This window comes from Rhinatrema bivittatum, chromosome 5 (genome assembly GCF_901001135.1).
Source record: "Rhinatrema bivittatum chromosome 5, aRhiBiv1.1, whole genome shotgun sequence".
NCBI classification, from domain to species: Eukaryota; Metazoa; Chordata; class Amphibia; order Gymnophiona; family Rhinatrematidae; genus Rhinatrema; species Rhinatrema bivittatum.
Window position 1 is genome coordinate 126,522,001 of NC_042619.1, and position 27,293 is coordinate 126,549,293.

The window sequence follows — 27,293 nt, forward strand, 5'->3', positions numbered from 1 at the left end:
TGAAGGAACTTACCAATTTTATCAATTAGTCCACCAGTTTGCCCAGTCTGTCTCTAGGTCATCAAGACCCCCCTGGTTCTTCAGCCTGAACTCCCCCCCCCCAGTTTACCCTGACCCCTCACCCAGTCAGTATTTGGCTATAAAGATTTTTATTCTCATACCAGATAATTAGCAGATGTAAATATATGCAGGTAACATAACCAGCCACATTTTGCTGTTGTGCTTATGATTTTAATCTGTTTAATTTTTGTTTGTTTAGTTTAGGCATTGCGTTAGTTTTTGTACCTTTTGTAACTTACTGTGTTTTTATTATTCATGTAATTCTTGTTACCTGCTAAGATCTGTTGATTAGCGGGCTACAAATTTGTAAAATAAATAATAAATAAATAAACATATGTATGCACAGTGCTTTGGCAGGTTATGAAATAACATCTTAAGCGCACCATTACTTTCACGTGTATGTTCAAGGTTTCTAAAATAAAATGTACGCGAATATGTGCTAATTATGTGAACATCTGCTAATTTTTAAGCGCACAGCAGTTAGAAAATTCACCTTTAAGTTTGAATCTTACAATACCGAAATGCCCACATTTTCAAAGCACTGTGCACACTAAAACTGGAGAATACGCCCTTGGCTGGGCCGTGCACACGCCAAGAACATTTTTAAAATGTCCCGGCCACACGCGTATCCCCCGGTACACACAGAAGTGCTGGCCTGTCTCAAAGGGTCGGGCTGAGGGGCGAGGTGGTGGTCGGCCGGGACAGCGGCCATTAGGCCATGTCCTGGAGAAGCGCGCTGACTTCTTAATTGGAGCGGACTGGGAGGGAACTGGGAAAAAGTCAGATCGCATTGCTGCATGTATTTAAAAAAATTCCCCTCCTCTCCCCCCCGTGCGTGCGAATACAAAATTGGGCACGCATGTGCGTGTGGGCATCGGATTTTATAACATGTGTGCATCGGCACACGCATGTTATAAAATCGTAATGTCCATGTTTGCGTGCCAGGAACCGCGCGCACATGGATGCCCGCCCGTTTTTTTAAAATAAATCTACCCCAAAATTCCTCACATAAGAAGTATTTGGTACTGTAACATTCTCAATGTCAATTGACAATAGACCCAGTCCAGCACTAAGGCATTGGATCATGATAATCTCAGACTTCATAACATTGAGAGCAAGTTTATTGTGAAAAAGTCATCTTTTTATGGTTGACAAACAAGCTTAACATAATCAGACCACATGTATTGAATCTCAATAAAAAAAATGGATATCATCTGCATAAAGTCATAAAACTGGATACCATCTGCATATTTCATGCTCATCCCTTGCTACTGCACCAGTAACTTATGAATCTGCCCCAATGAAATTTCTCCATATCACTTCCAGCATGAAAAAAGAGTGCTTAACTACAACTAGTTCAAACTGTTCATCAAAGTTTTTACCTTGGTGTAGCTGCAGCATACCTTGAAGGCAATATGGGACTTACGTTTAAGAGAGATTTCATTTCTGAACCCCTCCTGATTCTGCTTCCCTCGTTCTTCACTGGAACAAAATTGCAAGTGCATTGAGCCAACTTGTATATCTCCCGATCTGACCTCCTCTCTCCTTGACCCTGCCTCCCCTCGGGGAAATGAAGCTTACATCATCAGCAGACATTACTGCCTCAGTGGCCTTAAAGCAAGCCAGTGCAATGTGGCTCTCTGAGGTAAAGGATAATTCAAAGTTCAATAGCGTCCGAGACTTCTCTCCTCTTGCAGGTATCACCAAGGACATTCCACCTGGAGCTAAAGTTGAAGCCCGCACCACAGGAAGCAGATATTTATCTATGAGACTTTTCACTACAGGTAAGCAGGTTCAGAGGGGAACTTCCACGCCTTCTGTTTCCACTTGAAGTAAAAACATTGGTCTCAAGAGTTGCTATGCTTGTCGCACCATAACTGCACCATCTTGGGTCTCTTGAAGCCAACTCTATTTATTTATTTATTATTTGAATTTGAAAGAGTAAAGCCAATATACATTGAGAGGCAGAACATAATGGATATGATGATACATATGTGTATATCAGGTAAATCAAGTAACTCAGGACCTTGCCATTAAAAACTTATTTTTTATTAAATGTATTAAAAATGTATTTATACTCTATGGCAAGTCAATGAAGTGCACAGAGATGCGGATAAAGCTGATCACTTAAAGGGCAACCCAAAAAAAATCACTTTCAGCTCAGCATCTGTTAAAGCAGAAAGTGATATTAGATTGTCAGCTAATTCAGTAGTACATCTTCAGCTGCCAGACTTTCATACTCACTATCTCCAGTCCACATGGCTTAAACTGAATAATTCCTAATCCATCTGCTTACTTGAGTGCCATTGCTACAGATCTGTCCTGTACTGCAGTTTTCAACAAATTTATGTTATCTAGTTAACAGAATTTACATACCTCTGGCAGAATTTGTAAGATGAGTGGCATTTTAAGAACATAAGAAATTACTGTACTGGGTCAGACCAAGGGTCCATCAAACCCAGCATCCTGTTTCCAACAGTGGCCAATGCAGGACACAAGTACCTGGCAAGTACCCAAACACTAAGTAGATCCGATGCAACTGATGCCAGTAATAGCAGTGGCTATTCCCTAAGTCAACTTGATTATTAGCAGAGAATGGACTTCTCCTCCAAGAACTTATCCAAACCTTTTTTAAACCCAGCTACACTAACTACACTAAAAGCATTTTCTGGCAACAAATTCCAGAGCTTTACTGTGAGTTGAGTGAAAAATAATTTAGTCTGATTAGTTTCAAATGTGCTACTTGCTAACTTCATGGAGTGCCCCCTAATCATTCTATTATTCGAAAGAGTAAATAATTGTTTCATATTTACCCATTCTAGACCTCTCATGATTTTAAAGACCTCTGTCATGTCCCCCATCAGCCTTCTCTTCTCCAAGCTGAACAGCCCTAACCTCTTTAGCCTTTCCTCATAGGGGAGCTGTTCAATCCCCTTTATCATTTTGGTCATCCTTCTCTGTACCTTCTCAATTGCAGCTATATCTTTTTTGAAATACAGTGACCAGAATTGTACTCAGTACTCAAGGTGTGGTCTCACCATGAAACAATACAGAGGCATTAAGACATTCTCCGTTTTATTCACCATTCCCTTCTTAATAATTCCTAACATTCTGTTTGCCTTTGTGACTACCGCAGCACACTAAGCCAACAATTTCAATGTATTATCCATTATGACTCCTAGATCTCTTTCCTGGGTGATAGATTCCATATTAGGAGCTAACCGTGTAACCACAGCATGGGTTGTTTTTCACTATATGCATCACCTTGCACTTGTCCACATTAAGTTTCATCTGCCATTTGGATGCCCACAATTTTCCAGTCTCGCAAGGTCTTCCTGCAATTTTCTGCTTGTAATTTAGCTACTCTGAATAATTTTGAATCATCTGCAAATTTGATTACCTCACTCATCGTATTCCTTTCCAGATCATTTATGAATATATTGAAAAGCTCCGGTCAAAATACAGATCCCTAAAGCACTTCACTGTTTACCCTTTTCCATTGAGAAAATTGACCATTTAATTCTACTCTCGGTTTCCTGTCTTTAACCAGTTTGTAACAAAAGGACATCACCTCCTACCCCTTCTTAGAAGCCTCTCATGAGGGATTTTGTCAAACGCCTTCAGAAAATCCAAATGAACTACATCTACTGGTTCACCTTTATCCACGTGTTTATTACCCCTTCAAAAAAACGAAGCAGATTTGTGAGGCAAGACATCTCTTGAGTAAATCCATGCTGTGTTCCATTAAACCATGTCTTTCTATATGCTCACTGGTCTATAGTTTCCTGGATTGCCCCTGGAGCCCATTTTAAATATTGGGATTACATTGGCCACCTTCCAGCTTTCAGGTGCAAAGGATGATTTTAATGATAGATTACAAATTTTAACTAATAGATCTGAAATTTCATTTTTTAGTTCCTTCACAACACCATCTAGTCCAGATGATTTGCTACTCTTTAGTTTGTCAATCGGGCCTACTACATCTTCCAGGTTCACAGTGATTTCATTCAGTTCATCTGACTCCTCACCCTTGAAAACTCTCTGGAACCGGTATCTCCACAACATCTTCATTAGTAAACACAGAAGCAAAGAATTAATTTTGTCTTTTTGCAATGGGCTTACCTTCTTTAAGAGCTCCTTTAACCCCACCAACTCCCTCACAGGTTTCTTGCTTCAGATATATTTTAAAAAGTTTTTGCCTCCACAGCCAACTTCATTTCAAATTCTTAGCCTACCTCATCAATGTTTACACTTAACTTGACAATGCTTATGCGTTTTACTATTTTCTTCAGATTGATCCTGCTTCCAATTTTTGAAGGATTGTTTTGGCTAAAATAGCTTCTTTCACCTCACCTTTTAACCATTCTGGTAATTGTTTTGTCTTTCTTTCACCTTTCTTAATGCATGGAATACATCTGGACTGTGCTTCTAATATTGTATTTTTAAACAATGTCCACGCCTGTTGTATACTTTTAGCGTTTGTAGGTGCACCTTTCAATTTTTTTTCTATTTTCATTTTATCAAAGTTTCATTTTTGAAAATGTAGATTTACATATTGTCCCCTTTCCAGCTGTAGATTTACATATTGTCCCCTTTCCAGTCATTAGTTCAGCTTTGTTCAAACATGAGTGATCAGACAAAATATGTCTGTTATATTTAATGTGTTTCAAATTAAACTATTATGCATCACAGAATAGTACAATCATTGAAAAAACCATAGCAATAGGGGAAATACATTTTCAAAATATAAGCAAATATCAATTTTGAAGAGTGAAATATTACCATGTCTCGTTGATTCATCTGAAATAGAGATCTTTACTCTTTAATATGTATAAACTTCGCATATGTTTGAAGACGCTCTGTCCTCAAACATCTACTATGTTCATACAGATTAAACACCTCTATTTCAGATGAATCAACGAGACTTAAAGGAATTTTTCATTTTTTGAAATTGATATTTGTTTATATTTTGAAATTTATCACCTTGCTTTTTGACTGTTATTTGATTGTTCTTGTAGACATATATGATGAACTTTTTCTGAAGTTAGCTTAAACATATTGTACACATCAAAACTAATTGGCACTCCATAGTGGGGCAGATTTTAAAACCTAGGCGCACAGCCTACATTTGTGCGTGCTACCCAGCACGCACAAATGTACACCCGATTTTATAACATGCATGTGCAGCTGCACGCATGTTATAAAATCCAGGGTCGGCGCGTGCAAGGGGATGCACACTAGTGGACCTTGCACGCGCCAAGCCCTAGGGGGAGCCCCGATGGCTTTCCCCGTTCCCTCCGAATCCGCTCTGAAATTAGAGCGGCCTCGGAGGGAACTTTCCTTCAGCCCCCCCACCTTCCCCTCCCTTCCCCTACCTGTACCACCCCCCAGCCGGAAAAAAATACTCCATACCTTTATCCCAGAAGTTGTGCCTGCCAGAGGCAGGCGTAACTTTCACGTGCCAGCTGAGTGCCAGTGCGCCATTCCCAGGCCCAGCAGCCAAAGAGAGGTCTCTGGCCACACCCCCACCATGCCCCTGGTCTGCCCCACCCTGCCCCCACCCCACCCTGGACTGCCCATTTTTTCAAGCCCCAGGACTTACGAGCATCCCAGGGCTTTACATGCGCCACTGGGCCTTTTGAAAATAGGCCTAGAGTGCGTAACCCCCCCTATGTGTGTAAATCCACCTGGATTTACATGCGTAAGCTTTTAAAATCTGCCCTAGTATGCTGAAGGTTGTCCTTGAATTGCTAGTGATGCAACTTCTGCCTCCTCAATTGGATCACCTAATGATTCCACATGTTATATGTCTGTAGTAGCAAACCCTTCTTTCTTTACTTAACAGTATTTATTTCACACTTAGGTTCAGTTTTCTTCAGGATATGTCCTCTATGCCTTTTCCATACAATGCCAGATGCCTTTGCCATAGTCTGATTAATAACATAATTTGCTTGTGAAGTGCTTTAGGTCTGGATAATTATATACATGGCATCTTGATTATGTTTCTTCCAGGCATTTTTTTGCATCATGTGTAGCAGTTTCTTAATTTAATCTAAATTAATTTTTAATTTATATTCCGCCTTTTGTGACTGGTCAGCCACTTCAAAGTGGATTATATTTAGGTACTATAGGTATTTCCCTGTCCCCAGAGGGCTTACAATTTATGAGGATAACTTTAAAGCAACTCCATAGGCCTCACATACATGGTAGGTGGTCATGTAGTGATCTACTATTGTATTTTATAACCCCAGTGTATTTGGTCCACACGGATTTTAAAATATGCATATGTTTCATTATGCTGCTTGTGTGGCCTCTTCACCAGTAGAGGTTCAAGGTGAGCCAGCAAAGGAGCTGGGGCCAGTATCTGTTGTCATCCTATGATCAGGCTAGCAAGAATTTCCTGGTGAGATCTTTGTTTTACTAGCCAAACTGACGGCAGTCACATTAGGCTCCATATGGGACCTGTTAACGAATTTTGGTAACTTTCTAGAAGCTTGCAATTCGAAAATAGATCTTTTATCCAACAAAGAAGAATCTCTGGGGACAAATTATGACTTTAAGATTGCTGATATTAAAACTGAAATGGCAGATATGGAAATAGCTATTAAGGACAGACAGTCTTTCAATCTTTCAGTAGTTAATGATCACAATATTCTCTCTTGGAGAATTGAATTTCTAGGAAACCATATGAGACATTTGAATCTCCGATTTTTAAAATTTCCAAAAGTAATGGGGGAGACACCTTATTTTACTTTGTGAATATCTTTTCTTGAGCTTTTGCAATTTGACACCGAGAATGTTGCTTCAATAAATAGAGTTTACTTTTTCCTGTATCAAACAGATTGCACTCCCAGCAATCTCATCCTGCGAATTATCGAAATGTTGCTGAAAATTTGACAGATTTCCTAGAAAATTCCAGTATGGAGATTATTGAGCATTCAACATTACTAATCTTATTTCTCTCTGAGCAAGAGCTAAGTGAGGTGATGCAAAGATATTTTAGGAATATATCTTCTTTATTTCTTGGTCAGTTGGTATGTATATTTCCTGATTTTGTTCATTCTGTGCAAGAGAGAAGAAAAGAATGTCTAGTTCTTAGGTCTAAGGCTGATTCTATAGGGTGCTCCTTTGTATTGAAATAACCCTACAAATGTGTTATTAGAAATCAAAATGATTGTTTCATTTTTTTTCTTTCAGAGCAGCTCAAGACTTTTTTTAAATGCTCGAAGTGCCTTAATTTCTTCTTCGGGAACCCATTCGGTCTGGTATTTGATCTGTATTTAGGAAACCACCATATTTTATGTTAAGCCTGTTTTCTTTAACAATATTGCTTTTCTTCTATTCTCCTATTTTTCATCTCTCTCCTTGTTGAATGTTTACTTCTGGAGATGGAGAATATTTCACTTTTGGCTTAATTATTGCTAAGAATTTGCATATTATGAATATTATTCTTTTTTCCTTGGATGTTGACTTAATTTCCCTATTTTTTGTATGTAAGGAATATTGCATTGTAAAATTTAAAATTCAATAAATATAATGTTAAATTAATGCCCCTAGACTGTCCCCTTATTGAGCGGGTAAATGTATATGTGAAATTGAAAATGTGCATGTACTTTTGATGTTTATCAATAGCATGTTTGCAAGAACAAGCTACTTATGCATGTACATTATATGCTAATTTTACACATGTCACTCCTTTGAAAATTAACCTGTAAGTTTGTTTCTGAGACAATGGAGAGTGAAGTGATTTGTCTCTGGTCACAAGGAGCAGCAGTGGGAATATCACGCTGTTTTCCTTTGGCCACAGTCTGCTGCTCTAGCCACTAGGCTACTCCTGTTCTTAGATGCATCACATTCTATGGTTGTCCAAAGTCCCTTAATTTTCAGAAGAACCATCATCTTAAACCTACAGACTAGATAGTTGCTGGAATTCATTGTTTTAGTATGATTTGTAGCATTTTCAGACATTTGTTTAGTTACTTTTCACTTTCAATTTGTTCACAAAAAAATCTTTTCTATGCAGGCTGCTGTTTAACAAATTATCTCTGCAATTTACCCAAAAAACCTTTGTATGGGTTTCTGTCTATAGCTTGCTTACCTGCCTTTATTATTTATTGTTTTGTTTTTTTCTTCTTTGGGAGCTTATTTCACTCTACTCCAGCTGTGGGTTATCTTTATCTGCTCTGGCTTTTTCTTTCTCTATTTTTGCACTGACATTATTTTGTTAGAGCTGTGTGCCACAATGGAGTTAGTTTAGATAAGAGAAGTCAGGGAGGCTTCCTCTTTGCCAAAGCAGTAAAACAGCATAGGTTTTATTAACAAGGTAAAATGGAGCTGTGTGCAACCAGTTGTGTGCAACGAGAAAGTCAACTCACATAGAAACAGGAAACAAGTACACATACAATGGTACGGAACAGCTAGTAACTCAAATCAATTGAGTATTAGCTTATTCATTACAGACCAGCACAGTGACATGAAATGAATTTTCAATAAAATATCTTTTCTGTTGGGTTCGCCTGGTGGTTCAGTGTAAGTACTGCGCACTATCAAGTGAAGGGTTACTGGTTTGATCACTAAGTTCAGTCTTCCATACCCCAGGTCAGTTGAGGTGGGAGATACCATGGAAGTAGCATTCACAATTCATAATGGGGGAGTCATGGTCATTGTTAAGAGTGACAACTGGTGGCTAGATTTAGAGTCCATCAGGGTTCCAGAAGAATACATGGCTCTTGACATCAGAACCATTGCTTCAAGGATTGGAATAAGAACAGTGGAAGGGTGGGTCTATTAAACTGGGGTGGGGGAGAAGAATCACCAGTTAGTCATGAATAAAGTTTAATGGCACCAGAATCCTAGTACTAGTTCCAACTGAGCTGGAAGAAAAAAGGGGCGGGGCGTGGGTGGTCCAGGGGCAGGGCAGGGCATGGCCTGAGCCTCCAGGCCGCTGTGCCTGGGATCGCAGGCTGTCGTCGGCCGGCGCATGTAACTTCTTCAACAAAGGTAAGGGACGGTTCTAGGTAGGGCTGGGGGATGGGTTAGGTAGGGGAAGGTGTGGGGGATGGTGTGGGGGCGGCAGGAAAGTTCCCTCTGAGGCCGCTCTGAAATTGGAGCGGCCTCGGAGGGAATGGAGGCAGGCTGCACGGCTCGGCGCGTGCAAGTTGCAGAATTTGCACCCCCTTGTGCACGCCGACCCTGGATTTTATAACATGCGCGCACCTGCATGTGCATGTTATAAAATCGGGCGTAGATTTATTCACGCCGGGTTGCGTGAACAAATCTGCGCCCGCGCACAGGTTTTAAAATCTGCCCCAAAATGTGTACTTTTCAAAATGTATTGAAATTGCCTGTAGGTTCTACACAGTAAGATTTTTCTTCCATTTTGAATTCATGCAAGCATTTGTGTCGAATATTAAGAGCAGCTGAATCAAAAGCTTCAATGTGAACCCTTAGCAGTAGTAGTGCAGCCAGAGGTCATCTACAACTGTACCAGAATGACTTACTTGTGAGAAGACTAAAGAGTCTCTTTACTAAACTGCATTAAAACTGGCACATTAATGCCTGATTTTAATGTGTATGTTGATGGCTGTGTTCATGGAGTATTTATAAAATAGTGATATGCAAGCTGTGTTGATGGTGCAAATTAATGTGCATGTTAATACCAGTGTTAACACAAAAAGCTACAACTCTGGAGGTATAGTAGAAGTTTTGTGTTAATGCATTATATTAAATTATGCACTATTTAACGCACATCTTGTTTCCTGTGGTAACAGAAAATGAGATAACTAGCATAGTTTTGCATCTCATTATCATAAATAATAGGATTACAACTGATGCAATTGCGTAAAGGTTGATTTAACACATGTTAGGAACCTATGTTATCCAACACAGACATTTAATGTGCATTAACACTTGCATTAGCACTAATGACTTTGGTAAACTGACTCCTAAGCTGAGTACCACAAAAAGGAATAGGGATTTTATCCGAGCTCCACAGCTGTGATCAGTAACATTTTTTTCATCTCATTCTTGCTGTTCCTTTGCACATCACGGACTGAATGTAAAACTGAAGCCAGACCTGATAACCAACTCTAGCATAAAAATTACAGCCAAACACTTGAATACACTTTTTTGTTAAGTGAACACATGTTGAACTGAATCCTGACCTTGCGTGCTTGTGAACATGAAAAAAAAAAAAATGACTTGGTCCTTAGCTGCATTCCAATTTCAGGACCAGGTTTAAATTTTGGGCAAAACAACAGAAAAAGCCCAAGAATCAACTTGATGCACACATTTTGAAAAAAAACAAAACCCAGATCTTGTACTAAAACAATTTAATTTCTGCAATGTCGGGAATGAAAACAGCTTGTCAAAAAATAATTGTGGAAGTAAAATCTTGTGCAAACTCTTCTGAAATGTTTGCCTCATTCTTCATTTTAGCACTTTTGGGCAAAAGTTTCATTTTGTAGGTGATTTAATTTGCATAGTTTTTCCTGCAGATTTTTTTTCTTCAAGTTGCAGGAAATTAAATCCTGATGCAAAAGATACACCACTTTGAAATTATGCAGGCAAACTGACCTGCAGGAGTTTTATAGTTTTTAATGCCCTACCTTTTCCTGAAACTTAAATCTAGACCTTAACCTGTATACATAAACATCAAATATGCAGGCTTCCTGCAATGTGCCAGGTTCTGAAATATTCATTTTGTAAAGCCGGACCAGACAGGGTTTCCCATTTATTTCTAATTAGAATGAAAATACAAAATAAAATTGTATTCTTTCATTCTGTTTCTCCTTTCTTCCTTCTCTTTCTTTAAAGCCGGAAAGTCATTAATAAGTCACTGCAGAATGATATTTAGAGAGATAAATTCATCCTTTCGTCAGCCTGGGATTCAACTGCATGAATTACCATTACATTCCACATCAGACCACCTTATTGAGTTAGGGTAAAGTAGTTTTAAAATCCAATTATAACGTAATTTAAAATGCTTTTGATTCTACTAATCTTTAGAAGGATAAAAACCTTGCAGTGCTCAACATTTCTTAACCTAATTTTTGAACATGACTTTAAAGGTTATTTTAAGATGCAGTTCTCCAAGGAATAAGGTTTATAGCTACATAATACTGAAATATGTTGGATGGCTGAGAGGTCTATCAGTAGTCAAGAGAGAGTTCATTAGTTTTAATTACTATAATCGCTAATGTTGCATTAAGAATCTGACTAGTGAAAGTAGTTACTCACAGCAAGTGTACTAAATGCTAGGAATAGCATTTATCTCATGGAATTACAATTTTGGCAATGAAAATGTCTCTTGTAATCCACTTTGGCTGAATGTTTGTTTACACAGCCATCCCCTGAATTAAGCATATGTTTCACACGTAAAATGCATGCAGAGAAAGGGACATAGCTCGCTCTGAACAGAAATTTTCCTCCTTGATAGATTCCACCTAAAAACTGCATTTATTCTTTTTCTGTGAAGGTGGTAGGGGTAGGAACAAACTCAAAGCATTCATTCAAATTAGGTGTGTTCCTTGACCCAAGTCAACCCTGACAGACTGATCCACTTCTGGGTTTGCATCATTGTACCTATAAATTTGTTCCAGTTTCCCTAAGAAAGACAGGCTACATATTCATAGATGCAATGGGGCATCAATAGATATATCAGCATGTCAGTGATGGCCTGGGTCAGGAGACAATACCAATCCAAATCAGGGCTGGTTCTTCCATTAAGTTAGCGCAGTGGTTGGCTATAGTGGCAAAGTTTGGGGAACAGCAAAATATCCAGTGTGACTCCCTGGCTGCCAGTAGAGCCCATCCTACTGGTATCCAAAGACTAAGAGAGAGAGGCCCAGTGGGATCACTGGTGGAAGCCAATCCACCGGCAGCTGAAGACAGAGAGAGAGGCCTGGTGGGGCCATGGCTGAAGAGGGACAGACACAGTGATGATACCAGTAGGCTCATTCCACAAGAAACTGAAGGGAGAAAGGAGCCCAGTAGGGCCACAGCTGAAGAGAAAGAGATCCAGTACAGCTGTGGCTGAAAAGGAGAAGCATGACAGGGCTGCTTACAGAGCCCAACCTGCTGGCAGCTGAAAAGGGAGAGAGAGAAGCCCAGTGGAGTCATCAGTGAAGACCATCCTTCCGGTGGCCAAAGAAAAGGAAAGGCCAATATATGTGAACCTGAATAAGGCAGAGCCTAAGCATGAGTTAAAGACCCTGTGTACATGTGTATGTGAGAGTTAAAAAAAGGAAGTGTGTGTGAGTAAATAAGAACATTTGAGAGAGAGAGAGACTATGTGTGTGTGTGTGAGTGAGTGAGTGATAGAGAGAGAGAGAGAACCTGTATATGAGAAGATCAGAAACAGCCCTTTACCAGTGCCAAATCCGAAAGTTTCTAAGCTTTTTAAAAACTCTGTGTGACCTTTTACTAGTACAGAAGTGGCTAACTCTGGTCCTTGAGACACACAAATAGGCCAGGTTTTCAGGATATCCACAATGAATATGCATGAGATAAATATGCATACAATAGAGGGAGTACATGCAAATCTATTTCATGCACATTCATTGTGGATATCATGAAAACCAGGCCTATCTGTAGCTCTTGAGGACCAAAGTTGACCACCAATGTACTAGCATATCTTTCTCTGTCAAGAGCTAGAGAGGAAATACAAACTGCTTCTTGAACATGCTCAGATTTTCCAGTGGGAGGACATCAGTGACACTTGATCAAGATAGCCGCTATAGGCTAGCTTAGAAAGATGCTTCACTGTGTTACAATTCTGCTTGCGGGCCTAGCCGCAAGCAGCCTCTCACCTTTCCAGCCATTTCCCTGCTTCCTGACACCATTGTCCTGCGGCTTGGGCCACCATCTTTCCCTCACGGACTGCAGGCTGCTACCATCACTGCTGCCATCTGCAGCAGGAGGCCTTGCTGCCGTGCTCCTATGGCTTGAAGCTGCCGCTTACCTTCTTTCATGGCCAGGAGGCCATTGTTGAAGTTACCTTCTGTGGCGGACAGAGCCACCATTGTGGGACCTTCCCGTGGCAGGGAATGCCGCCATCATTGCTCTTTTCCGCGGCCTGGAGGCTGCCCTGGAACTTCTCTTCCTTCGCGGCAGGAAGCCACCTTTTCAGCTAGGCCTGCTTCCTTCAGCTCTATCTTCTCATCATGGCTGCTGTCCCTGGTCCTGCCTCCTACCTCCTTAGGCACGAGGCCGCGCCTCCACTCTGGATTTAAAGGGCCGGAGATAGGTGAAGTTCCTGGCTCCTCCTCATGATGTTATCCTGGGTGTTCCTCTTCAGCCCTATGAAAGGGCTCAGGCTTCAGTTCCTCTTCGCCTTCGCAAGGAGTCAGTTCTGGAGTTGCACTGCTCCTGGATCCTCTGTTTCAGCTCTTCAGTCCAGGGGTCTCCGACGATGTCCTCCTCTGCATCTTCAAGGCACTCTGTTCTTCGTGGGAATTCCTTTGTCTTCCTTTGTGGTTCCTGATCCTTCATCTCATCTTCATTCCATGTTTGGTCTCTCGCCGGATCCTAAGTCTTGTCTTCAGATGTCTTCGTCATCCGACCCTCCTGATGTCTTCACCTTCAGATCTTCCTAAAGTCCTTGCCTTCCGATGTCATGTCCTTCCTGAAGTCCATCATCCTGTTGTTCTGCCTCTCGAAGCCTCTTCAATGCCCTTGGCTGGGTGACCTGGGGGTCCAAAGTCCAGATGTCCAGATGTCTCAGATGTCTTGTTCTTCAGTTTGCTCGACACCTCCTGGATGCTCTTGACTGAGTGTCTTGGGGGTGGAAGTCCAGATGTCCTGACGTACTGTTACTCCCGCCAGTCACAGAAGGCTGCAAACACTAATGATTTCCTCATTTTTTGCTGCATTATCATCCTTGGGAAGAATGGCGGCCTCCGCCAACCAGCCTGGCATTCCCGGAATGGCGTGGGTGCTGCCGACCACCATCTTGATCCAGGAATTACTTAGGCACGCACACGCGCATGAGCCACCTTTGTACACGTCATGGTGGGAACCTCGGGAGCGTCCCTTCCAAATGATGTCACCCATCTATCGTACTTAAGCTGGCTGACCCTTCGCTTAGATGAGTTATCAAGGATTTCCCTCTTGCTGAATTCTGCTCCTTGGACTTCCGGTTCCAGTTTCTACGTTGGCGTGAGACATTCTGGGTACCCACTCCTCGTGGGCCCTCCTTCGTCTCTGGTCATCTGCTCTTCGGAGGACCTTCTGCCTTGGACTGCTTTCTGTCCTGCTCCCTGGGACCTCTCCTGGAACTACCTGCTGTGAGTACCTATTCTATAGACTTCTACTTCCTAACCTCGTTGTGGGATCCTCTATGGTGTATCCCGTACTTCAGGCCACTACTGCTTAATCCCAGAAGGAACCACTCTGGTATACCCTGCTAGCAGGTCAATACCACTCCACCGCTACAGAAACCTCATCTTTTCAAAATTTCCACAGCTACACAGAAAAGACACAAGTCCTTTTTGTTGTTGAGGCCAAGAGTTCTGCAAACAGGATCAATGTTTGAACTCAGGTTTCCTTGCATCATATATCTTCTTTGAGCTTAGCCAGTTAACCATGTTTTTGTGCAGTCTGGGGTTATCCTGGCTCCTAGTTGTATATTTCCTTCATGGTTTAAGCTGTACCATTTACTCTCTCTAAAGAATATTTAGTGTTGATCTAGGTTTGCTTTTTCTTTTCTTTTTTTTTTTAGTTTAGTATATTTTTGGAATTATGATATTGCTCTCTTCCTAATTGTGGGCTTGATAGTATACATTGGCATATATTTTGGTGCAGTTTTTTTGTAAATATTTTTTCCTAAATTTTGTTTTTATGTAACTTTTGAATTTTGTTTTGTTTATTTTCTTGAAGTTTTTGTATAAAATATTATAGATAGTTTTAAAAAATGACCTGTGTAAGTGCTCCGCCAACCAAACCCCATTCCAGGGTACGTTTACCCAAGTAGAGGGGGTAATAATAATAATAATAATAATAATAATAATAATAAACATTTAAAAAGGGAAAACAGTATTTTATACATGAAAAATGGCTTTTATTATTTCCCTTCCCATTTTTTTGCTTTTTCCTCACGACCCTTCATATATTCCTTCTCTTTCTCCTCTAATTTTACAGTCCCACATCTTCCCTTCTTTCTTTCACCAATACACCTGAAACAGGAGCAGTAGAGTATATGTTTTTAGATGGAAGAGGCAAACTAACTAACCCAAGCCACTGACCTCCCAAGTTCCCTAGTTGCTAATGCTGTATGGAACAAAAAGCTGGTTGGGCCATGACTCCCTGTGGCCACCCTGTGCTGCTGCATCTGTCTGAAAAAGTCTTGTCACCTTACTTTACTATTCCATGAGTTTCTCTGCTCTCTGTACTGCCATAATTGAATTATAAATAAAGTTTATTTCTCACGAGATCAGGTGCCATGACTCAGTGCATGCCATCTCTTTTCTGAGCAATGTAGTTACCAGTGAGTTTTGAGAAGGGTGAGACATAAACGAACAGCATATACTTAAATCAAGCCTTATCTGGTGTGATCCACCCAAATTCTATTTGGCCTTTAGAGGTTGAATAGAATAAAGCACCTGAATAGCAACTGCTGAAAAAGTAGATATTCAGGAGATTGTCAGCAACAACAAAAAAAGATGTCTTTATGAATGAGAAAAAAATATTTGGAACACTCAGGAAGAAGGGCCATCGTAAATGGTGCTTTAACACCTTCTATTCTGTTAACCCCAGTATATACAGTAGGTACCTTTTAGTCACCTACAGTAGCACTCAGACCAGAATATATTTACTGTAGCTTGATGTAAGAATAACTCTGGGCGCAAGTAATTCTGGACGAAAGCATGGCCACAACTGTACTGCTCCTACTAGTTTTTATGGATCTGGTTGTGCCATATTTAAACTTTTTATGTTCTCTGGAAAAATAGGTAAGTTAGCTGTAATAAAGCATCATCATATAAGACTCCTAGATAAATTAACTATTTCTCATTATTTTTAAACATTGCTTCAAGTTTTTCATGCAAAATATGGGCAGTTTTTCTTTCTGGCTCCTCTTTTTGATATTGCACCTGCAGTTGCAGACACAACATTATAACATTAGATATGCCATATTGGGTCAGACCAAGGGTCCATCAAGCCCAGGATCCTGTTTCCAACAGTGGCCAATCCAAGTACCTGGCAACTACCCAAACATTAAATAAATCTCAAGCTACTATTGCTTATTAATTAATAGCTTTCTATGGATTTTTCCTCCAGGAACTTATCCAATCCTTTTTTTAAACCCAGTTACACTAACTGCTGTAACCACAGCCTCTGGCTATGCGCTGAGTGAAAAAGAATTTTCTTCAATTTGTTTTAAATGAGCTACTTGCTAACTTCATGATGTGCTCTCTAGTCCTTCTGTTATCTGAGAGAATAAATAACCGATTTACATTAACCTGTTCAAGTCCTTTCATGTTTTTGTAGACTGCTATCATATCCCTCCTCAGTCCTCTCTTCTCCAAATTGGACAGCCCTAACTCCCTTAGCTTTTCCTTATAGGGGAAGCCTTTCCATGCCCTTTATCCTTTTGGTTGCCCTTCTCTGCATGATCATGTGACTGCAAAAGAAGAGAAGCAACAGATATAAGAACATGGACTGAAAACCTACCTTAAGACCAAAACAATCACTTATAACACCCATCTTTAGTGTCATGCCTACAGAGAAAAAGAGAAAAGCAGATAGACAAAGGCAATGTCCCAGGCCAGAAATATTAACAAAGAAAAGAGTAAAAGGGATAGTAAAATAGGAAACATTACAGAACAAGTACAGAGGTATTATTTTGGGGATGTTTTCCAAACACAGATTTGTAGGTGTGTGGGGGGGGGGGGGGGGGGGGGGGAAGGGGTTTGTAGTAAACCTGTATTTGGGGAGTGATGGGGTTATGGATGTCTACATAATAACATAGAATCATGATGGCAGAAAAAGACCATATTGCCCATCTAATCTGCCCATCCATCCAATTTATTTAGCCCTTACAATTCCCATCACTCCCTCAGAGATCCCCTGAATTTGTCCCATGTTTTCTTGAATTCGGATACCATTTTTGCCTCCATCGCGTCCACTGGGAGGCTGTTCCATTTATGGGGGATATAAGTTGTGCGTGGGGGGGGGTGGATTTGTGACTTCAAGAGAGGGAGTGTGTATGCGCACACATGAGTTTGGGGTGTGTGTGAGTGTAAGAATGTGTGGGTTGTGTGTTTGAGGATGTACAGGATGGGGGTTTGTCTAGGAATGTGTGGTTTTAGGTTTATGTGAGAGCATGGGTGGTAGAGATATAAAAGTATATGGGGTGTATGAGGAGATTTATGTGTGTGCTGAGTTTATGGGTGTGTGCGAGTAGGAGTGTATGGGTTGTGGATTTGTGTGGGAGGTAGGAACATTTGGGGCAGTGGATGTATGAGAGCTTGGGTAGATATGAATATGGGGAATAGGGAGACAGGGAGTGGAAGTATATATAAGTGTATTTGTATGGCATGGGTGTGAATGGGTGGGTATATGTATATACATAGGTTGGTGGAGGGTGTGCCGGCATATGTGTGGGGGAAGTGTATGTGGTGAGCATGTGGGTATAGGAGCATTTGGGTTGTTGGTTTGTGTGGCTGTGTGTGTACATACATGCTGGGTGTTGAAATGTAGAAATATGTGGGTGTGTAGGATTATGGTTTTGCAGGTGTCTGATGTGCATGTAGGAGTATGTGGATTTGTGTATGTGTTGAGGGGGTTGTATGGAGAGTTGGTGTGTATGTCGCCTTGGGTGTGGGAAGTATAGGAATGTGGGGGATGCCGGTGTGGGCGTGGGTATGTGAGGGGTGATTATATGGGATGTGGGGCAGAGTATGTGTGTGAGGAGACAGTATGGGCTGTGTGTGGATGTGAGTATATGTGGGGGGGTGCAAGGGTGGGGATGGAGGTGTAATGATTGTGGTGGGTATATGTGTGTGGGTGTTTCTGTGTGTGTAAGAGAGGCAGTGTGGGAGTATAGTGTGGGGATGTGGGGATGTAAATGTGGGGTGTAGGGGGGAAATGAAGGGGCTAGTGTTGGGGTGTGAGATGTCTACGTGTGTGTGACTTTGGAAATGTGGGGAAAGGTGCCATTTTTTTTGTGCCATGCTTTGCCAGCTGCTTCTGTTATTTTTCCCCGGCTCTCTCTTGTCTGTGATGCTGGAAGGGGCTGAAGAGAGGGGTCACTTTGGAATGGAGTGGTGCTCAATATTCTACAGCTCTAACAGTTTCCCATAGAAATCAATGGGGATTTTTTTTTTTTTGAAGATTCAATTTTCTGGTTTTCAGTCTCATCTAAGATATTTACATTTTCTCCTTGCATGCCTAATTTGGTTAATTTTTGTCCTTCTTTTGGCTACAGACAGATGAACAGACAGTTCTTCATCCCTTTTGCACGATTCTTTCTAACATTCTATTTGTTGGAAAGCAAAAAAAAGGGTCAATGCTATAAACATGGGAGCTGGATGCCTCGGGGGAATGGTCACATTTCAGAGCCTTCCTCCTCTAGGTAACCAGATCAAATCCCAGCAAAGGTGGCCTATGTGAAATTGGATGGTTGCCTCAACCCAGTTCAAGAAGAGGCCATTAACAGAAGCATTCACGTTGCTGCTTCTGTCAGAGTTCCAAGAATGTGTGAATTCTGCCACACACATTCTCCCTCACTGACTTCTGACAAGAACATAATGAAAGAGAGATAACTCTGTAATCAACAATATCTGATCATGAAAGAAAGAAAAGCTTATAACAATTTAAAGATCAAAACGTGAGCAAAATATTGAACACCTGAAAAGCCCCCACTGTCCCCTATAACATAGAGGAAAACATGCAATATTGGCCCAGCACTTACCAATCAGTAGTGGGAAATGTGAAAACTCAGACAAACTTACGTACATGAAACAAACAAAGCAACCATATTGTCATACTGACATGAGCTACAAACAACAATCTTTATACATGATAAATAGTAATAGAAGTAGTAGTAGTAGCAATAGCAAATGAAATCATGCTTAAAGTCAGGCATAAATACTACACAGCCATGTTAACAAATGAAGATGCAGACCAAATTTTATTCACCACCCAGTAATTGAATACATTGCAGATGTTCCCCTGGTGTAACGTATCTGGGCACTCCTGCAGCTATTGAGGCACCCTGTCCTCCAGATGGAGCTCTAGATAAAATCTAGGAGGCAGGGAGTCTTGGCCATTCTTCCAGGCCAGACCAGAAAGATCATCCTGGCCTCACTAGAATGTCTATCAACATATCTGAAAATATACATTTTTGATATACTAGAACTGCTAGTCACTGATTACCAAAAGAAATATGAACATTCAGGACACATCATTCAACTGTAGATGACTTTCACCCAGCCTTATTTACATTTACTGCATATCTCATATATAGCACTACAAAAAACTACTCAAGGTAGAGGGCAGGAGAACTCTCAACAGTACCTTTTCTGAGTCTAGATATCATCCCATGAGCACCAGCTGTAGATTGGAGGGCAGACTTGGCTCTTGGATCAGCAGATGAGTTGCCCAGCAACTGCAATCCTGAGGAAGACCAGTAAGTCAGTGGAGAAAAACACTTACAGAGCATGGTGTGAGATTCCTCTACAGAAGGGTGGTACAGCTAAGAAATTTTAAGGACTGTTAGCCATTGAATAAAGCTGGCAGAAAAGATAAGATAAAGTATTTTAGTAAGTTGCTGTCAATATCATAATAGCCCAATTTAAGCATTGGGGACAATGTTTCAGTGCTTGTATATATGTTTTTGCTTACATGATTTGTTCTTTGGAATATTTTCTCTTAAAGAAGTTAAAGAAAATATAATCCATGGACAAAAGTTGCTAAGGTGCATTGGCAAACTAATATATATGCTATTTTTATTTTTCCCCTGTTAGAGTGCTTTGGAAATCATTGCCTCAGGTACAAAACTTAGAGCTAGATTCATTAAAATGCTATGTTTATAGCAAAAAAAAGCTGCTACGTTACAAAAAGGGGTGTACCTAGGAAAATTTGCAGCCTGCCACATTGCATTAGAAAATTAAGTCACGCAGCGTTGCAGCATTGCGGGCCACAATTTTGGCTGTGCTAATACCTTTTCCCCCAGTAGCGTCCAGAAGAAAGGTGTAGGTATTTCCAGCAAACTTTCCCGTGCTAACATGCGATACTTTATCACACGCAGTGCTAACAGCTCCTAATTTTCCTTAACCCTGCCCAAACTCCTTCCACTTAACTAGAAAATTAAAATTTGCATATGCAATGTTGGGATTCGTGGACCCTTGAGCCAGCTGCGACAGATGTTGGCCCACTGTGGGAAGGCCCAACATGGAGGTTGGAACCGGGAGGTGGCACAACGCAGGAGACCAGAAGAATCTTCACCACTGGAAGCCCGAGGTCCCCCCAGTAGGGGCCCGTGAAGACCTGAGCCGCTTGGACTTACGTGCGATCTCCTGCAGGTGAGAAGCTGAAGAGGAGTTCCAGAGTCATGAAGAGAGGAGGCACTGAGATCAGGAGGCCTACAGGAGCTTCACTACTGGAAGCCCATGGTCCCCCCCGGGAGGAGCCCATGAGGACTTGAGCCACTTGGACTTAGGCAGGGCCTCCTAAAGCAGCGGAGCCAGATACCTGGGGCGAGCCTGAAGACAGAAGCCAGAAGACGAGCCGAAGTCAGAAGCCAGTAGACGAGCCGAGGTCAGAAGCCAGTGGACGAGCCGAAGTCAGAAGCCAGTGGACAAGCCAAAGTCAGAAGCAGCAACTAGTAACTCTTGGAAGAGTGAACCTCGTTGCAAGGCAAGGTATGTGCCTAGCTGCAGGGTTTAAATACCCCTGCAGCCTCATGTGGAGGCTCATGTGGAGGCTGTCCTGCATCTTCCCATGCTGGCCCCTTTAAATCTCGAACCTCTGCGCGCGCACGCGTGCATCTGGGGGGGGGGCCAGATGTGGCAGATCGACGGCGTCTCCCTCGATGAGGGAGCGCCGTGGCAGAGGCCAGAATGGGCCTTGCCAGACGGAGAGGCATTTCAGCGGCCCAGGCCGGCCCCAAGGTTGGTGGAGGGACAGGTGCATGGCCCCAGACCATAACATACAATTTGCGATGTGCTGTTGTTTATCGCATGTGGTATGGCGTTATCGCATGTGATAACGCCATACTGTGTGCAATAACAGCCTATCACAAATTGATGAATGACCCTGTTAGATTGTAAGCATTCTGGGGATAGGGAAATACCTATAGTACTGAATGCAATCCATTTTGAAGTGGAAAATAAATAAATAAATAAATAAACTTATAAAAACAAATTCAGGGTTGCTATCATGACAAAATATGCTGAAATGCTAAAATGTAGGCCAAAAGTCAAAAAGTATGCCAAGTTTAGAATAAAGTTTCATTCCTGCCTTCTGACTTAAGTTACAAGAAATCACATGACTTACAAGAATCCCAACTCAATATATATGAAATAAAATTATAATATTACTCTATTAAGAAGATGTGTTGATGACAACCAATTAGGAAAATATGAAAACAAATTAGTCCTTATATGCCCAGGTCACTTTTTATGCCGTGTATGACAAAACAATACAAAAATCATTCCTATTTTTATATATAATTAAAATTCCAGTCTCTATTGGACCATCATACTAAGCACTACCAGTCAAATGACCTTCATTGCTTTACTTATAATCATCAGTCCTGTTATTACCACATTTTTTTCTTTTTTATTCTTTTGCATATAAAATTGCTATCCAACTTATCTTATGTTTCTGCTCTTGTATTAAAGTTGTCTTAGTTCTCCCAATACATGCTGTGTTTCGAGACTCTCATTTGCATCAGGGAATATTCAACAAAATGTTTTTCTTGTGCAGCATTTTATCACTTATTTTTCAATGCCATCTTTGGACTGGTGTATTAATTATATATAAAAACAGAAACACTTTTTGCATTATTTTGTGAATAACAAACAAACTAGGTAATTGGTGTATAAATTAGATTAATCTATTATGTAAACAATGCTCTCTGAGACTTCTTCTCACACTGTCCTCAAATATTCCATACTTTATCTAATAAAAGATTTTTCTTAAGCTGTTGGTATGAAGTGTTTATCTTGGTTAACTATAACATCTCTCCCTCCTACTCTTGCCTCAACTCAATTAACCTGCTCCTCACCAACCTCAAACTTGCTCTCAACTCAGCAAAAACGGAACTTCTCATCAACTCCATGGACAAAAGCCATGCCTCCACCCCCACCCCGGCCACACTGAACACATTGACCGCCCAACAAGTAAGGGACCTAGGTGTCACTCTGGACGATCAGTGGAACCTAAAGAATTCATTAACACCACTATAAAAGACGGCTTCTTTACACTTCAGGTTCTAAAGAAATTAAAACCCCCTCCTCCACTTCAATGACTTTCGGACCGTCCTCCAAACGACTCTGTTCTCAAAAATCGATTACTGCAACTCCCTCCTTCTTGGTCTCCCAAAGAACACCATTAAAACCCTCCAAATGATCCAAAACACAGCAGCCAGAATCCACACTAATACCCGCAAGAAGGAGCACATTACTCCTATCCTCAAAGATCTACACTGGCTCCCTATCCACTTCAGAACAATCCACAAGAGCCTCACCATCATCCACAAGTTCCTGCACAATCAACACACTCACTGGCTAAATGGCTCTTTACACTTTAGTACATCTAACAGACCCACCAGGTCCGCCTACAAAGGATCCATCCACACACCATCCCCCAAGCTATTCCGCCTCACTTCTACCAAGGAATGGGCCTTTTCCTTAGCAGGCACCAAGTTATGGAACTCCATGCCCCCAGATCTGCGCCTAGAACACTGTACTCAAACCTTTAAAAAAAAAACTAAAAACCTGGCTGTTTAAACAAGCCTTCACTTAGCCTTTTCTTAGCCATAGCCCTTAGGAGGAAGCATCTTCCTCCTCTCCCCCCAGGATTCCCCCCCCCCCTGTCTCCCCTCCTCACCCCCCTTTTTTTTTTTTTTTAGTTACCCGCTCTCCCTGCCCTGCCTTCCTCTAGTACTCCCCCCATTTCTCGTATTTAATCCCCTTCTCCCTTCCCCCCTTTTCCTCCTCCCCTCCGAATTGCAGATGACACTGTTTAGCACCCTCTGCTACATAACCACTGTATATATATATATATATATATATATATATATATATATATATTCCTTGTATATAATCCTCGGCATTTTAGCCTTGTATATCAACCTTGTATAGAAGCCTTTTGTTATGCAATCACTGTATAAATTCCTCTGTATAATGAAACCATCAGACCCTTCACTCCCTTCCCCTCTCTGGTACCCCTCTTATCTCTACCTATCTCTGTCTCCTTCCATCCCCCTAGTTATTCCCCCCCCCCCCCCCCCGTTTTATTGTAACTTTGCTTTCTGCTTCTGTGTTAAGTTACCCGAGTTCTATGTAAACCGATGTGATATGTTTCATGAACGTCGGCATAGAAAAGCTTTAAATAAATAAATAAAATATGCAACTGCTTTGGGGAAGAATATAATGCCAGTCTTTTTATACTTGTTTCATTATGAGTAACTAAAGCTACAGTATTCAATTTAACTGTACAGAGCTCTTAAAATTTCAGTTCATTCCGGTTTAATTCCAAAATCGCCTCCTCTGCACCCTGTATTAGCCAGGGTTATGGATTCTATAGAGGTAGCTTTCACAGCTCTTGGGGAAGAGGGGAGAAGAGAGTAGGGATGTGAATCGTTTTTTGACGATTTAAAATATCGTCCGATATATTTTAAATCGTCAAAAATCGTTAGGGCCACGATACAATACCAATTCCCCCGATTTATCGTCAAAAAATCGTAAATCGGGGGAAGGGGGAAGGGGAAGGGGGAGGGCAGGAAAACCGGCACACTAAAACCCCCTAAAACCCACGGCCCGACCCTTTAAATTAAATCCCCCACCCTCCCGAACCCCCCCCCCCCAAATGCATTAAATTACCTGGGAGTCCTCCGTAGCGGCGGTCCGTGGCTAAATCGGGGGAAGGGGGAGAGCACGAAAACCGGCACACTAGATCGTGAGGTCTTCAGCCGGCGCCATTTTTCAAAATGGCTGCCGCAAAATGGCGGCGGCCATAGACGAAAACGATTCGACGCAAGAGGTCGTTCCGGACCCCCGCTGGACTTTTGGCAAGTCTTGTGGGGGTCAGGAGGCCCCCCCCAAGCTGGCCAAAAGTTCCTGGGGGTCCAGCGGGGGTCAAGGAGCGATTTCCTGCCGCGAATCGTTTTCCGTACGGAAAATGGCGCCGGCAGGAGATCGACTGCAGGAGGTCGTTCAGCGAGGTCCGGAACCCTCGCGAGATTTCCGGACCTCACTGAACGACCTCCTGCAGTCGATCTCCTGCCGGCGCCATTTTCCGTACGGACAATGGCGCCGGCCTTACGCGTATGGCCGGCGCCATTTTCCGTACGGAAAACGATTCGCAGCAGGAAATCGCTCCTTGACCCCCGCTGGACCCCCAGGAACTTTTGGCCAGCTTGGGGGGGCCTCCTGACCCCCACAAGACTTGCCAAAAGTCCAGCGGGGGTCCGGAACGACCTCTTGCGTCGAATCGTTTTCGTCTATGGCCGCCGCCATTTTGCGGCGGCCATTTTGAAAAATGGCGCCGGCTGAAGACCTCACGATCTAGTGTGCCGGTTTTCGTGCTCTCCCCCTTCCCCCGATTTAGCCACGGACCGCCGCTACGGAGGACTCCCAGGTAATTTAATGCATTTGGGTGGGGGATTTAATTTAAAGGGTCGGGGGTGGGTTTTAGGGGGTTTTAGTGTGCCGCTGGACCACCAGGTAATTTAAGGCATTTGGGGGGGGTTCGGGAGGGGAGGGGATTTAATTTAAAGGGTCGGGGGTGGGTTTTAGGGGGTTTTAGTGTGCAGGCTCACGATTTTAACGATTATGACGATACTTTACACACACAAACGGCAACAATACGATTCCCTCCCCCTCCCAGCCGAAATCGATCGTTAAGACGATCGAGGACACGATTCACATCTCTAGAAGAGAGTCATGTTCATCTTTAAAAGTTACATCTAGTGGCCAGAAGTAGATCTTATGATGCATAGTTCCGATGGGAGCCCTGTTGCATGGCTCCCAGCCTCAGGATCATTGCTGCAATGACCAGACTAGGAACAGTGGGAGGGTGGATCTAAAGAAATAGGGGAAAAATCTCCAGATGGTCATGAATGAAGGCTCACGGAGCCAGTAATGCAGCACTGGTTCTGACTTGAACTGGAAGAAAAAGGAGAAAGGAGGAACGACTGAGAAAAAAATTGCAGTGTAATCTAAAGATCATTGTATCCCTATTCAAATAAATATATGCTGAACTAATGAAGTTGTTTCATTAAATGCATACAGCATTTTCCTGTAAAATGAGATTAATTGCAGGGCTCTTAATTTATTTTTCTTTCTGCAGGATGGGGCCACTGCTAGCACCTTTTTGATATAAGACTTAATCTTGTTGTGCTTGCTGCAATTTATGATTCAGAACTGTTTTCCACTTTCCATAATTCTTTCTTATTTTCTCCCCTTCTTGCAGTATGCATCAGATGGCTGTGCAATCACTCAGACCTCCGCTGATCAAAGCAATCATCGCCAATGCCATGAGGTGGTCTATGACCCGCAGCTGACTTCTTGCCCCTGCCCTTTGTTTTCTTGCAAATGGGAGGGTCAGTTGGAGGTGGTTGTATCACATCTGAGACAGACGCACAGGATCAGCATCCTTCAAGGAGCAGAAATTGTCTTTCTAGCCACTGACATGCATCTGCCAGCACCAGTGGATTGGCTAATAATGCATTCCTGCCTTGGGCATCATTTTCTACTGGTGCTCAGAAAGCAGGAAAAATATGAAGGGCATCCACAGTTCTTTGCCACCATGATGCTGATTGGTACAGCCACCCAAGCCGACAGTTTTACCTACAAGCTGGAGCTTAACAGGAATCAAAGGCGCCTAACTTGGGAAGCTACTCCCAGATCAGTGTTAGACTGTGTTGATTCTGTAATTACAGCTGGTGACTGCCTTGTCCTTAATGCCTCACTGGCTCAGCTCTTTTCTGATAATGGAAGTCTGGCTATTGGAATTGCAATAACAGCTAGTGAAGTCCAGGCTCAGGAACCAGATATGTAAAGTTCTTACAGGCTTATCACAACAACCAGAGCTGATAGGCCTTGGAACTTATTTTTGGTCTCAGGTCTCTACATTATTTAGTGCAGTGCTCACAGAGGACACCACTTAGGCACCTGTGAACAGGATTTCCACTTGAAATATTCAGTCTTTGCAAACATAATTTTATGAGAATCTTTAAAGAACATAAATACCAAAATTGTTTATATTTAAAAGGATACCTCTCTCAATACTGTACTTCATAGGAGCCGAGGAAAAAGACCACAGACAGAGACCTTGCTTTTTAGTATGAACAGTTTTTTAAATTTATTACCTTACTACATAACTAGGGAGCAACAAAATCCATTTTTTTCATGCTTTCAATTAAGTAATTCCAATAAAATTAACTTAAGTGTAGAGAAAATCAATTATATTTGATTATTCGGAGCTGCTGTGGCTGATTGTGTTATGTATATACTGGTCAGATGTAGTGTTAGTAGTTAAATGCTGTTGGGATTGGTAAAATGGAAAATCTTTTCATGTCTGACATTTGTCTATATAACTATGGTGCAGCAAAGATATGCAAACTGAAGGAAAAAGCAGTGGTGGCTCTGCAGCTGAGACAACTGCATTAGTGCCCAGCTGAAAGGTCAGAAAAGTGCTGAACGAAAGCAAAATAACTAAAAAAACATTTCATACGTGGCTGACCCAGTTACTGCTGACCAGCAGGAATCAGTTTTAGCTCTGTCTATTGGAGAGATGTCAGAAAATATTCACAGCGGATGTAAAAACAGGGGGAATTAGGGTTTTTACCTTCGCAGAACAATTTGTGGAAATGTCTGCTTTGGTGAACATTTTTTTTTGGCCATAGAATATAATTGAAACATTTTTTTCCATAATCACATGAAAGATGGTGAAATTTACCCATTCCTTGCATCAGTGATCCCACTTTTACAAATATGTATAATATTTATTTACGAGACTATCTGCAAACTGAAAACTGAACTTTTAGCACATCCATTGTCTCTTAT

The 27,293-nt window shown here is 41.8% G+C and overlaps 1 protein-coding gene across 1 annotated transcript in view; it reads left to right on the top strand.

Annotated features, from left to right (window-relative positions):
* Positions 1-26,792, top strand: part of SIAH3 (siah E3 ubiquitin protein ligase family member 3) — a 129,690-nt gene extending 102,898 nt beyond the window's left edge. Inside the window, exon 2 of the mRNA XM_029603176.1 lies at positions 25,699-26,792. Within this exon, the coding sequence (XP_029459036.1) occupies positions 25,699-26,286 (588 nt within the window). The 3' untranslated portion in view covers positions 26,287-26,792. The remainder of the gene's footprint in view (positions 1-25,698) is intronic.
* Positions 26,793-27,293: the final 501 nt, after the last annotated feature.